The 20602-nt window shown below is 25.6% G+C and overlaps 1 protein-coding gene across 1 annotated transcript; it reads left to right on the forward strand.

The window, feature by feature from the left end:
- The first annotated feature begins 17714 nt into the window (after positions 1–17714).
- On the forward strand, positions 17715–19731 carry LOC134831029 (zinc finger protein weckle-like). The gene is made up of 3 exons (XM_063844663.1): positions 17715–18722; positions 18777–19322; positions 19379–19731. The coding sequence occupies exons 1-3, from the start codon at positions 17899–17901 to the stop codon at positions 19674–19676; spliced, it is 1668 nt and encodes a 555-aa protein (XP_063700733.1). The 5' UTR covers positions 17715–17898; the 3' UTR covers positions 19677–19731.
- Positions 19732–20602: the final 871 nt, after the last annotated feature.

Below are 20602 nucleotides of genomic sequence, written 5' to 3' on the forward strand. Positions count from 1 at the left end.
ACTTTGGTCAATATTTTCCTTAAGACGCCAAATCTCTAACTAAAATCTTTTTGACTTGACTCTCAAGCAGCAACCTATTAATGGAATTTTTAACAAAAGGCTCATTAGCATCCCTTTTGTATTCGAAAAAAAGTTACTTTTAAATGTTTTTTAAATTCTAGATTTTTTTTAACGTGTAAATTCAAAACCCAAATTCAATAATTTCTTTTTATTGATAATTTTTGTCGATAACTTTCAATGATTCTCGGTATTTCTGATTCTTCTGGAGATTTTTCGCTCGTTAATTGTCTCGTTGTGTCACGAATCGATCTCAGTCCGATATTTTCTCCAATCTAAAAAAATTAAAAATTAATTTAAAAAAAATTAAAAAAAAATAAAAAACTTACTTTATGCAAATACAAAGAACGATAAACCAAATACAAGAAATATAAACAAAAATAAAGTTGATAGTAAAGCGGCACGTAGAAAATTATCCGTGAAATGTAATAAAAACTGTGAAGCATCCCTCTGGCGTTCGATAAAAATCCTTTAATGTCACTTGATGCCTTTTGTTCAACGGGATGTGCGAGAATTTCCAAAAATCCAAAGACGATTGGAATCAAAAGTTGTGCAAAAAAATGTTTTAATCTCATTTTTGAATTATTTCACGTCTATTTGCTCGTCTTATGTAATTAGTTCTGTGATACGATTCTAACGAATAGTTAAAACAAAGCTTTGTTTGAACTGATTTCAGTATTTGCACAGTCATTAGCATCTTTAAGAACCTTTCACTTTGGACTTAAAATGTAGGTAAAATTATTTTTTTAGAATAAAATATTTTTTAAAATAGTTTTAATTTAAATTAATTTAATTACAAAAATTAAATTACTTTAATTTAATTTAAATAATTAATTAATTTTATTTAATTTTCTTAATATTTTAATATTTTTAATATTTTTTTTTATTTATTAAATTTTTATTTTTTTTAATTAAATTTAATTTTCTTAATTAAAAAAATTTTTTTTTTAATTATTTTGATTAAATTAAAAATTAAATTTTATTCAATATTTTTTTTCAAAAATTCTTATAGAATTTTAAAAAAATATAATTAATTAAAATTTAAAAAAAAACTTTTTTAATTCAATTAAATTAAATAATTATTAAATATTTTTTTAATTAAATTTAAATTTTTTAATGTAAAAAAAAATATTTTATTTTTGAAAATTAATTTTGAATTTATTATTTTTAATAATTTAATATTTTTTTTAATTAGATTAAATTAAAAAGAATTTTTAGTTATATTTAATTTTTTTAATTAAAAAAATTTTATAATTTTAATTTTAATTTGAATTTTATTTTAAAAAATTTATATTAAAAAAAAATAATATTTAATTTAATTGAATAAAAAAATCATTGAAAATATTAATTTTATATACAAAATTTTATATACCTAATTAAATATTTTTTTTTAATTCTAATAAATGTTGAAAAAAATAATTTTTGCATAATTTTCATCCATTAAAAAAAAATTCACTTAAAATTCTATTCTCATCAAAACTGGGGCAAATCATGTCAGAATGTGTGAAAAAGAAAAGGTGCTAACGAGAATAAAAAGTAATTCTGAGTGGTTTTTAAGAGGAGTGGGGAGAGTGTAACAATTCTCAAAGATCGAGACCCGAAAAAAAAATTACAAAAATTTAAAACATCATCAAATTCATTCCAGCTGCGTATCGTAAAAACATTAGTAGTGCCAACTTTTGATTAAATAATTAATTCAATTTTGATGAATTTTTAAATTTAAGTGAATTCATGTGCTGAGTAAATATTTTCAAAGCAAAAAAAAATTAAATTACTCCAAAAAATAAAATAAATTAAGCAAAAATGATCGTCAGAAGTAATTCAATCACAGCAATTTTCCTCCTTCTGGTTGCCGTCACATCCAAACAATGCGCCACGATAGAGCAAGACGATAACAATCGCATCCGTAGGACGGAAACGACAAATATAGGAAGTGATAAAATGGAACAAACACCCGCAATTACTCACACACAACGAGAGACGAACAATGGCGAGAACGTTTCAATTACGCAAAAGGCACCAAATCAAGTCCATGATTTTATTCTGCAACGAAGTCAAACTCCGACGCAACAAGTGCCGGAAAACAAAAGAGACGAACCGCAACTCGATTTGCCCGCACCACGAGGACGAACATCCAAATTATTCCGCAGGTAAGTCGATTTTTTTTTTTGGCATGACCTGCGATGACATGACGTCGTCAATCAATGTAATTGACATGTACAAGAAATGGCGATTAGCCACGTTTGCCAGTTAAACAAACGAAAATTTTATCTGCTTGCAACCGAAAATAGCAAAGGAGAGACAGATAAGGCCACAGATGTTTGTTTTTAATCTAAAACTAGAGAAAATATTTTTTTTTTTTGCAGAAAAGTAATTAAATATTCAATTAAATGCCAAACAAATTTATGAGAAAACCACAGAGATAGACTTTCTGACAATTTTATGAATTTTTACAAAAGTTTTGCTACGACTTTAAAAAAATACCACAAATTATGTGATACTTTAATTATTCCAGTCTTACTCATGCACATAAAAAGTTTTGTTGCAAGAGCATTCCTATTTGCATTTCATTACGATGTTTCTCTTATTTTTTTGGAATTACTTGTTCATGCCACTTGATTCGGGAAGAGGCTGTCCATTGAAGATATTTTTTTTTTGCTTTTTTATGAATAAAATATATGAAAAAAAATATGAATAGTGAAAGAGTTAAGTTCAAAAGGTTTTTTTTATCATTTTTTGTGAATGTGTTTGTCACATGAAGGATACGAAATTTTTTGGCTTATAATATTTTTTTGAGTTTGACTACAAATAATGTTTTTTTTACGAAAAATAGAGATGAAAAAGTTGGTCAGGAAATTTTTTGATTTGTTTTCATAAATTTATAAAGAAAAATTTAAAATTAATATTTTATAAAAAGTTAAATTAAAAAAATTAAAAAATTAAAAATTGAAAATTTAAAATTTTTTTTAATAATTTAAGTTTTTTTAAAAGGCAAGGAATTAATTTTTTAATTAATTTTCAATTTTAAAATTTTTTTTTCTATACAAATTAATATTTATTAAAATTTATAATGTTCAAAATTCAATTATGGGTTAAACGTTTTTATTTTAAACATTCAATATAAAAATTTAGATCTACATTCAAAAAAAAAATAATACCTTATTAAAAAAAATAATTTTGAAAACATTAATTAAAAAAATTAAAATTAATTTTCAAAATTTTTATTTTGGAGACTTCGTCAAGTAATTATTTAAAAAAAAATTATTTTATTAAAAAAAAAAAAAAAAATTATTTTAATAATAAAAATGTAAAGGTTTGACTTTAACCTAAGTTTGGCAAAATATAAGAATTTTATTTTTTTCATGTGAAAATTTTTAAATGAAATTATTTTATAATATTTTTTTGAATATTTTAGATTTTTCTAAAAAAAAATACTTTAAAAAAATTCATTTAAAAATTTCACATGAAAAAAAATTAAAAAATAAAATAAAATAAAATAAAAATATAAAAAAAATGAAAAAAAATTAAAATTAAAACCTTTACATTTTTATTTATTTTTTTTTTTATTAAAAAAATAATTATTTGATGAAGTTTCCAAAATTAAAAATTTTAATAATTATTAATTAAAAATTTTTTTAATTAATTTTTAAATAAAAAACTAATTTTATGATAATATTGTTCATAATTTTTAAATATGAAAATATTTTTTTTTTCTAATAAATAAATAAAAAATTTTTTAAAATTTATTTTCATATTTAAAAAATAAAAAAAAATATATATTGGTTTTTTTTACCCATCCTCGCTTTTCACTGAGTTCATACAAAAATTTACAAACACAACTTCTTTCATTAGGTAACATACTGCGATCGTCAAAACCAAAAAAAAAAAAAAAAAAAAAACAAAATTTTTATGTTGTTTCTTTCATGTTAAACTTCTCAACAACCCACAAAAAAATCACTTTTGATTGCGGTTGTTAAACAAATGTACAAAAAAAAATATTTTTTAAACAAACTCACAACAAAGGCAAATGAGAATTGCTCTTGGTCTCAATTTTCCTCACTTTGTACAAAGCTTGTTAACCAGTTACGAAATTCGTTATGAATGGATAAGGACTCTCTCTACCTTCGTGTATCTTTTGTGGTTTTTGTGTGGAAGTTACTCGGATAATCAGAAATAAGCATTTTAGTTCAGCACGAAAAAAAGGGAGATGCCTGGTTGATGAAATTTTTCAGTTCGTCTAAAATTTATCCAAAATTGTCAACCACAATTAATTTAAACTTATACTTCAGAAAATTCAATTTGCGTGAGAAGTCGAAGGAAATCAATCTGAAATTGGTTTGTGTAACTTGAGAGAAAATTGCATCCAAATTCGAAATCAAACAATGACACGATGCAACGAGGAAAAAGGGAATTTATAACAAAATAATGAAATTTAATTTATTTTGTTATACCTTTTGTTCTCTTTTGCGAAACAATTCAATTCGATTCAATTATTTCGAATTGTTATTGAATTTTGCTGTAATAAAAACCGCACGAAATTCAATTTTAATTTCAGTTACCAAACAATTTATGATGGCGCTCGTGCCTCGGGTCCCGTTTACCAACCAGCTACACTCACAACCACGGAAACTCCGAAAGCGAATCAAGAACCAGTCGATGATGATACTGCCACAGATGAAGACGATACGCAGCAGCAAGATGTCAAAACGAACGAAAGCAATGAAAAAATTAATCCTTTTCTGGTGTCGGCTTTCAACTTTATAACGAACACAGTTTTATCATCCATAAAATCACGTCAGAGTAATCTAGATGAGGGACGCGCTCAGGCGGAAAATAAAGTTGAAGAGTTAAATAATACGGGAATGGATAATGGCTCGGAACATATTGACGTGAAGAGTGACGATGACTCGAATACAGGTGAGAAAAGGTTTTTTTCTTCTTTCTCTTTGTTTGCTTTGTGAACTTTGTCTCATGCAAAAAAGGTTAAAATTTTGTGAAAAATTAATTATTATAGACTTTTTTTTGGGTTGTTTAAGCTCATGTGAAGCAGAAAAGTTGATGATGATGATTCATATGAGTAACGTTGTTCTTTGGGTATCGTTTGAGTTCCATATAAATACGAGCGTGTATTGAAATAAATTCATTCGAAGCTGAACGTTCAATACGAACACAGCTATTTGAGCTTTTCAAAATTATTTTTTGAGAGTTCGGAAATTTATTTTAAAAATCATTTTCAACGATTTTTTCTTATATTCCATTTCTGTAATATTTCAGTTCATAACTTGAATCCTCAAACACAAAATTGGGATTCGGAAATAATTTTATTAAAAATGCTGAAATTTTTGCTTATATACCATTTAACTGCGAAAATATACAAATGTAATTTGTATGAATCCATAAAAGAATTTTTTATTAATTAAAAATAATAATCTAAAGAATTCTTCAAAAATGAGAATTCGGACAATATATTTAACAATTGACTGTAAACATTAATAAGCTTTTGTAAAGTTTTTTAATTTTTCTATCTAATTTCTTTAAGAAATGTATAATTTTACTAAATTTTGCGAGTTATATAAAATTTGAGGTTAGAAGATCTTAGAAAAATTTACTCGGTTTTGACATCAGTAATGTCTTCGAGATCGAATATTGCAATTCAAAAGCTTTTTTTTTAATTTTTCTAAAATTTTTGACATTTTTGTATAAATTAAAGTTAAAATTTTTTAATTAATTTTTTTAAATAAGTTTTTAATTTAAATAGATTGAAATCAACTAAGTTTTCATAACTAAATTAATTTAGTTTAATAACTTTAATTATAATTTTATAACTGTTTTTTTAAATAACTTTAATTTATATGAAAATGTCAAAACTTAGTTAGTATCCTTAATAAATTTAAAAAAAATAAAAGTAAAGAAAGCTTTCAAATTGAAATATTTGATCTCGAAGACATTACTGATGTCAAAACCGAGTACTCGAAATTTTTTTAAGATCTTCTAACCTCAAATTTCATATCAATCGATTTCTTAGTTTTTTTTGACTTATTTTGTATTTTAATTCATTTTTATTTAAAAGTTATCTTTTGTAAAAAAAAAATTAACTAAAATTTGTAAAAAAAAATATATATTAAAAAACATCAAAAATTTAAGAGAATTTATCTATTAACTTCAAAATTAGCCGTCTTTGAATTTATCTAAATTTTTCCGTTTCTTTTGAATTTTAACGGTTTTTTCTCTTAACATTATCTACATTACGGTAGTATAGTTTTAAAACTCAAAATATTATTAAATTGAGTCCAAAAGAGTTAATTAATCTCAAAAAATTTAAACATTTTTTTCTTTTTTATAAAATATTTTTTTTAATACTCACATATCCCTTTGAGCTGCATTTGTTGATTTTCTACAAAGAAATTAAACTCAAAAACCGCAAACAAATTTCTACTTCAGAATTACATCTCTCTTTTCATCCACATACTCAAATCCTTTGTTTTTGAAAAAAAAAACAATTTTTATTTGATTTTCCACAAAAAAACACGCGAATAATAAAAACGAGTGAAGTAACGATCCATTTTTACTTACTTGACACAAATTTGAGCTAAACTGTAGTTACGCAGTGTTATGGAATGTTTATTTTAAATGTTTAAATGCCTTTATATTATAATAACATCATATGGGATGGATGGCGTCTTGTTGGTGCGAGGGACTTTTTTATCCGTACAAAGCGACGCACAATTTAATTTTTTTATTTTCTGTTTCAAAGTTTATGACTTTTTTTGTTGTGTTTTAGCATCACAGTTACGCTTTGTATTTTTTTTTTCTCTTGCTCTGTGAATAGATAAGTAGGTATTTCCCTTCGCATGACGACACATAAGCATATTTTATTTAAAAGCTTATTATTATTATGTAAACGCTCCTCTGACTTCTCTTTTTTTTCTTCTTCCTTTTCTTCTGTGTGTGTGTGTCGCAGCGCTAAAAAAATAAAAGATAAATTTTATTATTCACAAAAATTACGTTCATTTAGGAAAAATTGTCGTTGTTGTAGAAAGTTGTCGTGTCACTGATGGAAATTTATTTTTATTTTCTCAGAAGAAACGTCTTTGTAGCGAAGCAGAACAAAAAGAACGACAAAATTTTGTCAATTCAATTTACAGATTATCAAAGATATTGAACACAAGCTCGTCAACTTTTATGTTTAATAATGATGATCGTTGCTGATGTCTCTCTCTCTCTCGAAACGAGAATTTTTTGAATATTTTCTCTGTTTTTCCTTTTTTTGATGTTTTTTGTATGGAAATTTTTTTTTTATTTTTTGATAAAATACCAAAAAGCGACTGAATGTCTGAAATGTTGCTTTGAAGTATCTGTCGTTAAACTTTGATTTTTATGTCCTTGATGCTGCTTTGACATGTTAACGAAAAATTTCTTAATTTTTTTTTCTGCAGAGTCAAAGTCAAGCACTGACGTTGCTGAAGGTCGATACATTAAAGGAGATCCTCTGAATGGGTATTATGACTTTGTAATAACCGAGGGTTCGTACAAATTTTGGATTGTGTTTCAGGTGAGTTTTCTTGTTTTTAATTCGGAAATAAATAATAAATACATCGACAATGTTCGCTCTTTAATTCATGATGAAATTAATATTTAACAAGCAATTAAATTGGCATTCCCTCCAGAAAATAAATGGAAAAAGTTGTCATTTAAAATGAAATTATGAATGAGTAGATCGTATTTCAATTTTGAATGAAGGGAAATTTTTGACCCAGTTGACATTTTAAAAATTTTTAGAAAAAAAAATTAAATTTTAAACAAAAGCCCCAATGCACATTTGAAACTATTACTCGTTTAAATGTTTAAAATTTTCGCCCAGTGCACATTTTTTGTCAATTTTACTCTTTTGAAATTTTTGTCCCAGTTGACATTTTAAATTTTCATTTAAAAATTAAAAAATTTTAAATAAAATTAATTTTTTTTTAAATAATTTGAATTAAAATTTTTAAAATTTTTACCCAGATTATATTTTTTTTAAATTTTAACCATATGATATTTTTATCCCAGTTGACATTTAAAAATTTCATCCCGATAGCATTTTAAAAATTTTTGGAATAAAATGAACTTTTAAACTAAAGCCCCAATGCACATTAATTTTTTTTATTCGTTTATATGTTTAAAATTTTTGCCCAATGCACATTTTTGTAAACTTCATTCTTGACCAATGTTTGTCCCAGTTGGCATTTTAAATTTTCAATTAAAAATTAATAAAATAAGGTTATTTAACATTAAATTAATGTTTAAATTAAGAAAAATATTTTTTTTTACCCAATGCACATTTTAACTTTTCACATAAGATGAATTTTAAATTTTTATAATTTTTTTTAAATCTTTTAACCACGTGACTTAACTCAATAAAAAATTTTAAATTGTCTTCTCAAATATTCTTTTAAATTTTAACCCATAATACTTTTGCCCCAATACACATTCTAAATTTTCATTTTATAAAAAAAATTATAATTATAACCTCAAATAACAATTTTTTTAAATATTTTTAACCACGTGACCAAATATCACATTATAAGTCAAAATAACCGCATTTTTCTTTCATAATGCGTTTTAAACAAGGACAAATTTCATTTAAAAACGAAAAAAAGTACTTTTCACAATTCATTTGATTTAATTATATCCGATCATGTTCGAACAATGAGCATGATTGTGCACGTGGTTTGCATCATTTCATTCGCTGTTCACACAAACAATGCCATTTAATTGAAAAATTAATGTTAAGTTAATAATAATGTCCACGAATACTAATTAAATTTCATTTTTCAAAAAATTTTACAGCTTTTTACAGCAGCTTTGATCATTTATTCGACATTTGCGGCGATTTACTACTCCAAAGTCAATCCGATTGTGTCAGATTACGAATATCAAGATTACCTCGGAGGACGTTCGTTTCCCGAAGGCGCTTCCATTGTCGATGACTCGCAAGATAGCGTGGATCCGGATGGCGATGCAGTCTCTCAACCCGCCCAAAAATCATCAGAATCATGGTTTTCGGGTCCTTGGATGCAACGAACGCAATATGCTCTGCAATTTATACTGGATGCCATTGAACATCCGCCGAAATAGGCAAATTTATCGCATTTTTTTAATTTAATTTTCGATATTATTCAAAATTCAATAAAATAATTTTTTTTTCTTACATTTTACTATATTTGCTATTCATAAAATTGATTGTTTTATTGATCGTTAAACTGTTTCCATCCGCAAAATTATTTTAGGTGCGCGATTATTTTATGTCGAAATGAATAAATTAAAGGACGCTAACTACTATTAGCATGATTAACAATGGGAAATTAAACAAACGACAACAGAATAATTCGGGTAGCGTTAAATTTTTGCAAACGTTTATGTTTTATTTAAAAGGACACCCCTTATTAGTGCGCTCGCTGAGTGTCTGGCGATCCGATGCGAAAATTAATAGTGAGTGAGAGAGACAATTTAATTTGTTTTCTAGCCGAAAAATGAATACATTTTAAATAGAGGTTGGTCAATTGTCTGTATGCGAGTGTGTGTGCCTCAAATTAGCGGTGCAGTTGAGCTTACGCTAATGCAATAAAGCAATCAATTATTTGTGCTGCATCCTTTGCCCCGTGTTAAAGGTAATTATTTGTTGTTTCGCTGAACGACTGGATATGGAGGTTTTTTTCGATGATGATGAAAAAGGTGCTTAACGGCTTGGCGAGGTAATGTGTTGATAGCGATGCGATTAAAAATGTTTTTTAATTAAAATTTTGAAGGTTAATCGACAATTAAAGAAGAAAATTAAAAATAAATTGTTTTAAAGAGTTTTTTTTTAAATTATATAGAAAATTAAAGTTTAGTTTTTACAATCTGAATAAATTAAAATTAATTTATTATAGAATTTTTTTCATCAAAACTTTAAACTAATATTAATATTTTTAAAATAAAATATTATGTTATATTAATTTTTTATTTTATTAAATTTAATTTAATTAAATTTTATTTTTGTTGTTTATAAAATTTATTTTCAATACTAATTATTTTTATTTAATTCAGTTAAGATTAATTTTATTTTTGAAAACTTAAAAGATTTTTTTTATTTCATTTAATAAGATAAAATTCAGTTACTTAGAAAAAAATGTTTTTAAATTTTTTTTTAAATCCTTAATTTTATAAAAAATATAAAAAATAATTAATTTAAATAATTCTTATATTTTTTATTATTTATTAATAAGGCCGCTCCAAATGAAACTCAATAGTTTTGTCCGATGCCCCATTTTAAATTCAAAAATCCAATGGGGCAAAATAAAAAAAAAGTTAAAAATTTCATCAAAAATTACCGATTTTTGGAGTATTTTCATAATTTTTCAAGAAATTTTCAATAAAATTCTTCAATTTTTAATAATTTTTGTATTCAAAAATGTATTTCGACATAAAATTTTCTTTAAAAAATAATTTTCATGAAAATATTGAATTTTTTTTTCAAAAAAATTTTTACAGTTATTTTTATAATATTCATATTTTTCAATTTTAATTAAAATGTTTTTAAATCAATTTTTAATCCACAAATATCAATATAAAAAACTCAAAAGAACAAAATATTAATTAACGATCAAAAATTTTTAACAAATTTGGCATTTTGTATGAAAAAAAGTATTTCAAAATTTTTTATTTTTTTTTTATTTCAAAAATTTTGGACAAAACTATTTTTTTTTTTTTTTATTTTTTTATTTTTTATTTTTAGAAACCTTAAAAAATTCATTAATGTACTTTGAAAAATTTACTTTAAAAATAAAATGTTTTCCTACTTTTTTTAATTCTTAATTTTATAAAAAAATTTTTAAATAATTAAATTTAAATATTTTTTAAATTTTTTATTTATATTTTTTTTATTATTAGAAAGCTAAGAAAAATTCTAAATTTTTTTTTTGAGATAAAATTTACTTATCTGCTTAAAAAAATTTGCTACTTTTTTTAAATTTCTAAATAAAAATAAATAAATTAAATAATTTTAATTTTTTTTTATTTGTTTTTATTTTTTTATCATTGAAAAGTATAAAAAAATATTTAATTTTATCAAAAATGCCAAAAACCAAAATATTAATTATTGACAAAACATTACATTGATGACAAAAATCCACACAAAATAAATCCTTAATTGATTATCCTCGTCGTTATCGCAATTTTTTAATCAAATATGAATGTTTGATGTGCGATAATTAGTGTATAATATGAATATTAGTGCTTATCACAAAATATTTATTAAAATTTGCATTTAACGAAATGATGTTAATGTGAGTGGAAATTTTTGCGGTTTTTTGCACGTACGACAAAACGGGATAAGCGTTCCTTTTTTTTATTAAATTCAATTTTCCATATAAACCGAAAAACTCGTTTATTATTATTAACTCGATATAAAATAAATAATTAATTTCATCTAAAAATACGCACATGTGAAACTTTGCCACAAGTATGGATTATTATTCGTGGATTTTTGATTTTGCGTGACACCGATAATAATAGTAATAATCATCGCGATGTTATTTTATTATTAGTAAGCCACACACGGAAATTTTTTTCAATAAATAGAAATTGTTCATTAACGGTTTTTTTGTATGCGAAAATTAATATTTACGAAATAATTTCATTACATTTTACAGTTTCAGCTGCGGATTTTCGATGCCTTCGAGGAATGCAATTGCGCTAATAAAATGCAATACTAAATAAATAACGAGTGTTATTTTAATGTAAACGGGATATTTGCAGCTTTTTTCGGCAGTTTGTTGATTCAAAATCCAAATCTATCTAAAATAAAACCGCACTTTTTTTTGGTAAACAAAGTTTATTTTATAAATAAATATTTCGAATATTGATCCTCATCGCCTTAAGTGACTACTTTTTTGATAATTTTCAATCAAGTTGAGTACTTTGCTCGTTAGTTCAGTTACTGCATCGACATTTACTTGTCCTGGCGAGTCAAAGTTGAAGTATCTTCCAGGCGAAAGCTCTGTTGGAGTTGGTTTGATCTGAAATGATTTGAAAATTTAAGGACCCTGTACCTTTTGTTCGAGTACATGACGTGACTCATCAAAATGTGCTTTGGGATTTTTTTTAAATTTTTTAACAAAAAGCTAATTTTTCTATTGATTTATGAGTTTTTGAATATCTTTATTTAAAGAAAATATTTAAAAATCATAAATCAATAGAAAAATTAGCTTTTTGTTGAAAAATTTAAAAAAAATCCCAATGCACTCCCAAATCCCAAATCACAATGCAATTTTGATGATCATAACAGTTTTTAACACAAATTACAAAACTTCAAAATGTGCATTGGGATTTTTTAATTTTTTTTTTAAATATGATTTTTGAGTATCTTTATTTAAAACAAATATTAAAAAATTATAAAAATAAAAAAATTGTTATTAAAAAAAATTAAAAAAAATCCCAATGCACATTTTGATAATTATAAATTTTTTTTAAAAGAATTTACAAAACGTCAAAATGTGCATTGGGATTTTTAATTTTTTATATTTTTTTGAGTATCTTTATTTAAAAAAAATATATAAAATTTAAAAATCAATAGAAAAATTAGTTTTTTTGTTAAAAATTAAAAAAAAATCCCAATGCACATTTTAATGATCATAACATTTTTTTTAGCAGAAATTACAAATCCAAAGATTAAAAGGAGTTAAAACTGAAACTCACTTTATGCAGAATAATAGACCGAATAATTAGTCCGAGGATATAGAGACAAAAGTAGATTAGGAACCACAAAGGGATATACCAAACTCGTCTTGATATATAGTAGTAGCTGTATTCAGCTCCTCTGGCTTCTGAGTTTGTCAGTTGTTGGAGAGGATTTTCCGCACTGGCATTATCGTGTTGAAACTTGTGTAATTTAGTGGTGTTTCGAGTCGAGTTGGATGCTGGATGCAATACAAACGACACCATAGATTTATCGCTGTTTAACTCCTGTTTTGGACTGATCGTAAATTGTTCGGTGCTCTCACAAAATATCGTGAGAAATATTAAGAGATAGAAACTCTGATACATTTCGCTTGGCTGTATAGGTAAGTCGTTTTTAAATTTTTATTGCACTTTTCTCGTTCAACTTTTGGACACTTTTTTCTTCTTCGTTTTCTATTCTTTTCTTTTTTCTACTGAAAATTTTCAGTCTGCTTTCGTCATTTTATAAATTTATTATTATATTGCTAGTTTAGTTTATATGAATTTTGAAAAACCAAAAACTTTATCTTTTCTTCGTCGTTTCAGGTATGCCTCTGCCTTCCTTTGTGATAATAAATAAATCAAGAAGTCGTTCGTTGAAGCTACAACAGAGGACAAAACTTTAAACTTCTATAAATACCAGAGTGAGTTAGTTTAAAATTAATGACATTTTAACAGTTTCTGATCCACTAAAATTTTAATAATGCAATTACAATTATTATTGTGGTCGTTATAACGAAACGTTAGCAAACTATCTAAATTCCCTCACCATCGTCTTACCTGAAATTCTGACAAAAAAAAACCTCTCATTTCTCATACATAAGTAAATAAGTAATAAACGACAAGAATATATGGGATTGTGTTAATTAACACATCACAACGTAACGTTCTATCTCGCTCTAATAAAAAATCAGAACACACATTTTTTTCAACAAATTTACAGTTAACCATCTTTTTTTTTACCCCAAAAACGACCAAAAAAAAAAAGACTATAAAAAATTTATTATGTTGATATGTAAATGCAATAAGATCCTAATTACACGCCACACCTCGGAGTACCTGAGTTGTCAGCTTTGAGCAACCAAAAACAGGAAAAATATCATTAATCAACTTATCGTATACCAACCAAATAAAAATAAACATTTGATGTGGAAAATTTTCGTGTAAAAGTTAAATCTGAAGTGCGAGTTGTTTTGTTTGTACGCCGTTTCTGTCGCCGCCCGCTATTAACAAACTTGGCAAAAAAAAATAAAGCTGGAAAAACATACAAAAAAATATGTTAAATAAATATTGACAGAAAAAATTTTGTGTTTTTCCAGTTCTCTAAGCGATGATGTGTTGTTGTATTTATGGGAAAAGCAAAAAAAAAACGTTGACTGATAAATTGTGAAGGGGATGTTCAGAAATGATGGCAGCTTGAATATGGAAGAAATGAGGGGGGATTTGGTAAGTTAAAAATTTTATGGTATTTTTAAGAAATTATTAATCAAATTTTTTGAGTTTTTATTTATTTCAGGCTGAACAAAAAAAAAATTCGAGAAAATTTCAATCATACTGAATTTGATAAGATACTAAATACGTATACTTATTTTGGATCTAAGAGTTATAAGGATCACTAAATTGGCTTGCAAAAGTAAATGTAGCTATTACAAAACAGAAACTAATAAAAATCCATCCAAGGAAAACAATTCGACTAAATGGAAGCTCATACGTCTTGATGAATAAATATGCTTTTAAAAGCAGGAAAGTCTGAATAACTAAGTAAGTGTCAACAAAAGAACTGAAGAATGCTTAAAAACGAATGAAAACTTAAAGCTTAAGGCAAAAATATATGAAGTTATTCCGACACAATTCAATCACAAGAAAAGTATAACGAGGCAAACAAAAAGTTGGAATATACAATTGGAGAATCTCTTAAAAGAAGATAGCTACTACTACTTTTTTTCTACAGTTGATCTTCGATTACTTGACTTCTAAATCAAAGAACGCAATTCGCAATTAAAAAATTTAGTAACATTTATAGCAAATATTGACAAAAATTAAGCTCAAACTGCATTGTTTGAAATGTTTCGTGTAAAATACGATTCAAAATACAACATGAGAAAATTCGACCAACTTAATAAAATTCAGCTCAATTAACTTAAAAAAATCAATCAGAAGTAAAACTAAAGTAAATTTACAAAAATTAAAACTTAAAGAAACTAAAAAGCTAAAATAACAAAAATCAACTATGAACAACGCCCCTCGCTATTTTTTGTGATAAAACACACAGCGAAAAAAACTTCCGTTCCCTCGCGCCCCAAAAAGTAAAACAATTTACACTTCATCATAATTAGAACGTTAAATAGAAAGTTTATCAATTAGTCAAAATTTACATTTCGCCACGATTTTTTCATTTTATTTTTTATTAATATTTCTCGTTTTGTATGCGATATTAATTATAAATTTCCGCCGTAAATCCAAACCAAAAATTTGTCACCGTTAACTTTTTAATTTCCCCTCAGAACAAAAACATTGCTTGTTTAAAATTTACTCCGACATAAAAGAGGCAAACATGATTGAAACCATGACTATGATTACATGACTGCATTAAAATTGACTTTCATGAAAAACTGATTTCCATAAATTTGCATTAAAAACAGCGAAAATTTGAACTAACTCATTATCGGAAATTCATTAGTGACATTGCTACTGTCGCACAAAAGTTCACACATTTTTGCTGCCAGCGAGAAAACTCGTCGTTGGACGAAAAGTTTACAAAATTTTTAATGAGATAATATGAATTTTTGGTAGCTACCTACCTACCTGTGTGTGTGTTGTTGTTGTTTTTGTCGCCGTTGGTACTTGTACCGTGATAATAACTAGGACATAGTTGCACATATAAAAATTATTGTATCTCTCCGCACATAACTTTAATTATTAATGGATAAATATATACGCAGTGAGTTGGCTGTACGGGTCGTTCTGGAAAGCATAAACTACATTATATTTGCATTAATTATTTAAAATATGTCGTGTTCTCGGAACGTACAGCGGCATGCAGGTATGCGGTGTGGCATACATTTATTATGATGATGTTATTGTCGTTATATTTTGTTGATAATAATCATCGTAGGAGTCGCACACGTGAAAAAAAAAACTAAAATCATAAATATATCTCTCTCGTCGGGTACTTCCTGTGGAAACACAGACGAAAAACTTGCAAAACAGCAATATTTTTACTAAATTGAAAAAGTGCATTATGTTTATTAATAAAAAATATAACTGTGTGTCCAACTCAATGAACGGGGATGAATATTTTTTTTCCCAATAGTTTTTCCCGGTACTTGGGCGTATGTTTGTTTGTTTGTCTACAGATTACCGTAGGACCGTGCGATGATGAAAAACATTTGACTATAATCGTGTTGATACTTATTTATTTATGAATATTTTTCGAGTTGAGTGCAGTGTTATAATTTTTTAGTATAATTACATTAAAAATATTATTTTATGGCAAAGTATTTATAGGATGCCACGTACCTTTAGCTGCTTTGTAGGAAGTAGGATGATGCACTAAAGCATGATGATTTTTTAATGAAAAGGTAGAAACAGTGTTAAAAATGAATTAATAATTATGATGATGAGGAAATGAAATAATTTTTCAGCAAAAAACGCCTGAATTGCTTTTCACACAAAGTTTGTATTTTTTTTTTTCAAGTTGCCTCTTACTCTGGATTGAAGTTAATTCAGGAGAGTGGCGAACTTTGTCTTTTTCATACAGAAATGAATTCTTAATGACTGCATCTCATTTCATAGGAACTGGATATTTTCCGGAAATTATAAGGAATGAAAATGTCAAAGTATGTTAACGATTTGCAACTAATAATATTTTTCTATGAAAATGTTAAATTGTACGAAAATTTCTTGATAAATGTTTTTGAGTTGGCATCAAAAATTAACTTCTTAGAATTTTTTGATGGGTTTTATTGTCAATTTGAGAAATTCATGAGAATAAAATAAAAATTTTTTATTTGTGTAGAATTTTATGTTAATTTTTTGGACTAAATTAATAATTAATTGCGAATATTTTTTTATTTAAATTTTTATCGATTTTTTTTATTATTTAAATTTATTTTTTTTTTAAATTCAAATAATTAAAATTAATTTAAATATTAATAGAAAAAAATAAATAATGTTTGAAATTAATTAATTTTTAATTAAATTAATAATTAGTTGATAATAAATATTAAATTATATTAACATTTTTTAATTTTTTAAATTAAAATTATTAAAATTTATATATTTTTTAATTAAAATTTTTATAAATTTTTCTTTGAAAATATAATGTTTGAAATTAATTAATTTCTAAATAAATTAATAATAAGTTGATAATTTTTTTTTTATTATTATTGAAATTTTATAATTTTTTAAATTAAAATTATTTATAATTTTTTTTTAAATCTAATTTAAATTTTTGAAAAAATAATGTTTCAATCGATTTTTTATGTCTTAAAATTTAATAAAAAATTTTTTAATTATTTTTTATTTGAACAATTTTTAAGGAATAAAAGTACTAAAATTGCCTAAAATTTTTTTAAAAAATTACTTTAAATTTTTTATTGATAAATATTTGATTTTTTTTTTAAATTTTATTTTTTAAAAAAATAAATAAATAATAATAAAAAAATTTTAATATAAAAATTATATAATATTTTTATTTTATTTTATTTTATTTTTTAATTAATTTTAATTTCTTTAATTTCAGATAAAAAATTTATCTTAACCGATTTCGACTTCAAAATGAAATATTCAACGATTTTTTCAAAACCGGCACATGTTCGATGGGAAAATGCATAACGGGACTTGGAAATCCGTTACTAACCTCAGAAATGTCAAACGAACCAAAACAATAACAAACCTGAAGAAGAAGTGAAATTTTATAAAAATCGGATTTTCCGACAGTTTTTCCGTGTTTTCATCCTATTTTGAGTAAAATTATCTTCTCTACTGCCAAATTTCTCATTGAAATTTATGAAAATCATCAAAAAATCTTCAAAGAAATCAAAAAATTCCTCAACTAAACTGACCTTCACCTAATTTTCGCCCTCAAATTGCGAAAATAAAATGATTGATTGGCTAAAATGGTGCCGTTTGTGTGGCAGCGAGGAGAGTTTTTGCGCCATCGAGCAAGGAAGCGATCTCATGACCATCATCAATCGCTGTTTCACGATCCTGGACTCTTCCTCCCTATGTCTCTGCGGAAACTGCTACGAATTTGTCGCAAATCTGCAGAATTTCTGCTCAAAAGTTGTTGAAGTCGACAAAATGTACAAAGAATTGTTCTCGGGATACGTGAGTCATGAGGAAGGATTGCGAGATATTCGACTGAAATACGGCCTGACGACAAAAATTCCTTTAGAAAGTGTGAAAAAAGAATCAAAATTGGCAGAAAATACCGAAGAAACGGAAATTCCTGACAAAAGACGTCGCTCACAACGAAAAATTGGAAAAACAACGACAGAATATCCAATTAAAGCGGAAGAAACAACCCAACTGGACTTCAATTCGGAGGAAAAATTCAACAATTCCGACAAATCTCTCGATATTGACCAAGAAATCGAACGAATGATCGATCAAGGAACCGATTCTGACAACGACGAGCATGGAAATCCTTATGAAATGAGTGAAACTGGCGTGGATGATGCCGAATCAAAGCCTAAAACGGACCAAAAGAAGTTTGAATGCGAAGTTTGTCAAAAAAGTTACAGCCGACGACAAACATTGGAGGAACATGTTCGTCTCAAACACGGATCCGAGCAAGATTTCAAGTTTCATTGCGAAATATGTCAACGAAAATTCATTTCTGAGAAGAAATTGAAGCAGCATTCCATAAGTCACCTGCCCGCCAACGAGAAAATGGTTCATCCTTGTCCTCATTGTGATAAAAAGTAAGATTTTTTGATGATTTTTCGACATTTTTTAACAAAAAAAAATTTTTTTAGGTTCACAAAATCCGTTAATGTCGTCGCCCATATCAAAGCAGTCCATATTGGGTTGCGCCCCTTCATTTGCGAGTCATGCGGGCGTCCTTTTCAGAGTAAGGGAGCATTAAAAGACCATCAAATTACCCATTCCGATGAACATCCATGGGCCTGTAGTCAATGCCCGAAGCGATTTAAGAATCAGGCGCGATTGAAAACTCACGAAGATATTCACAACACGACTTCTTACATTTGTCCTCATTGCGGATTAGCTCTAAATACGAAAAGAACGCTCAAAATGCATCTCGTCGTTCACAGCGAAGAGAAAAAGTACAAATGTAACTATTGCGGTAACGAATTTAAGCGATCCAAGGCATTGAAGAACCATTTAATACTTCATACGGGACTTCGACCCTATTCCTGCCCTTTTTGCAACAAAACATTCGCGAATGGGTCCAATTGTCGAAGTCACAAAAAGAAAGCTCATCCCGATGAATTAAAAGCTTTGGAAGCAAGTGGCTTGAAATCGACTGTGGAAATTCCTCGGATTGAAATGTTGCAGCCAAAGTAAGATTTTTTTCATTTTTTTTTTAAATTCTTAAAAAAAATTAATAATTTTTTAGAAAAATATCAAATTTCGAGCAAGAAATCTCAAACGGGCTCCAAATGACTGAACAACATGCCATAACGTTGCCATCTCTCGCCACAATTGATAACTTGCCATTGCAAGCAACAACTCAATCCAGCTTGAGTCAAATTCAGGTGATTGACATGCAACATCCAATAATTCATCAGCAACAACAAATGACACAAGTTATCACGCAAATTCCGTCAACGAATGCAGCGACGTATCATGTTCCCGTTACGATGTTGTCAATTATTGAACATCCATCGATAGAGACGAAACATGAACCTGTGTAAAATTTTATTGAAAAATTAATTTTTTTAAGTAAAAAAAATTAAAATTAAAATTTAATAAATGTTTCAAAAAATTTTTTTCGTACAAAATTAAGTTTTATTTATTTTAATATATTTTTTTCTTTTACAGGCGATTAAAAAATATTTTTTTTTTAATTTAAACTAATCGTAAGTATTTTTTAAATGCTTTCTTAAATACAAAATTAAAACTAGTCTACTTGAGTTAAATACAAAAAAGGCATGAAATTAGTTGAAATCGATCTTTTAATATAACCTCAAAAATTTCTTTGAATGAAAATGTTTAAAAAAATTATAAATTTTTAAGTTTTTTAAACAAAAAAATGAAATATTAAAAATTTGTGACATTTTTTGAAGGAAATTCATCTTAAAAACTCAAAATTAATGGAAATTTGAATTAAATTTTTAAAAAATATTAAACATAACCTCAAAATATATGTTGATCTGTCATGAATTTATTTTTAATTTAAACATTTTTTGTTTCTGTTTGTAATGTAATTAATACTGTTTGAAATTTTTGAGCCGTTTAATAAAATTATTAATCAAAATTTTTTTTGTATTTTTTGCAAAGAAGTATTTTATTGAAATTTTGAACTTTTGTTATTTAATGAAATTTAAAATAAAAATAATTTTATAAAATTACTCAAAAAAATTTAATTAATAACAATTTTATTCAGTATTAAATAAAAATGAAAATTTTTTGAGATATTATTTAAGTTTTTATTTTAGAAAAAAAAAATAAAAGAAATTATTTGTTTCAAATTATTAGAAATTTCAAATTATTTGGAAAAAATTAAAAAAAACTTTAAATATTTCAAATTATTTTATTTTTATAATTAAATTAATAAAGAGTTTCTATTTTTACGAAAAATTTTTAGATTTTTAAAGTAATAAAAAATTGAATTTATTAA

The sequence above is a fragment of the Culicoides brevitarsis genome, chromosome 2 (assembly GCF_036172545.1).
Source record: "Culicoides brevitarsis isolate CSIRO-B50_1 chromosome 2, AGI_CSIRO_Cbre_v1, whole genome shotgun sequence".
Lineage (NCBI taxonomy): Eukaryota > Metazoa > Arthropoda > Insecta > Diptera > Ceratopogonidae > Culicoides > Culicoides brevitarsis.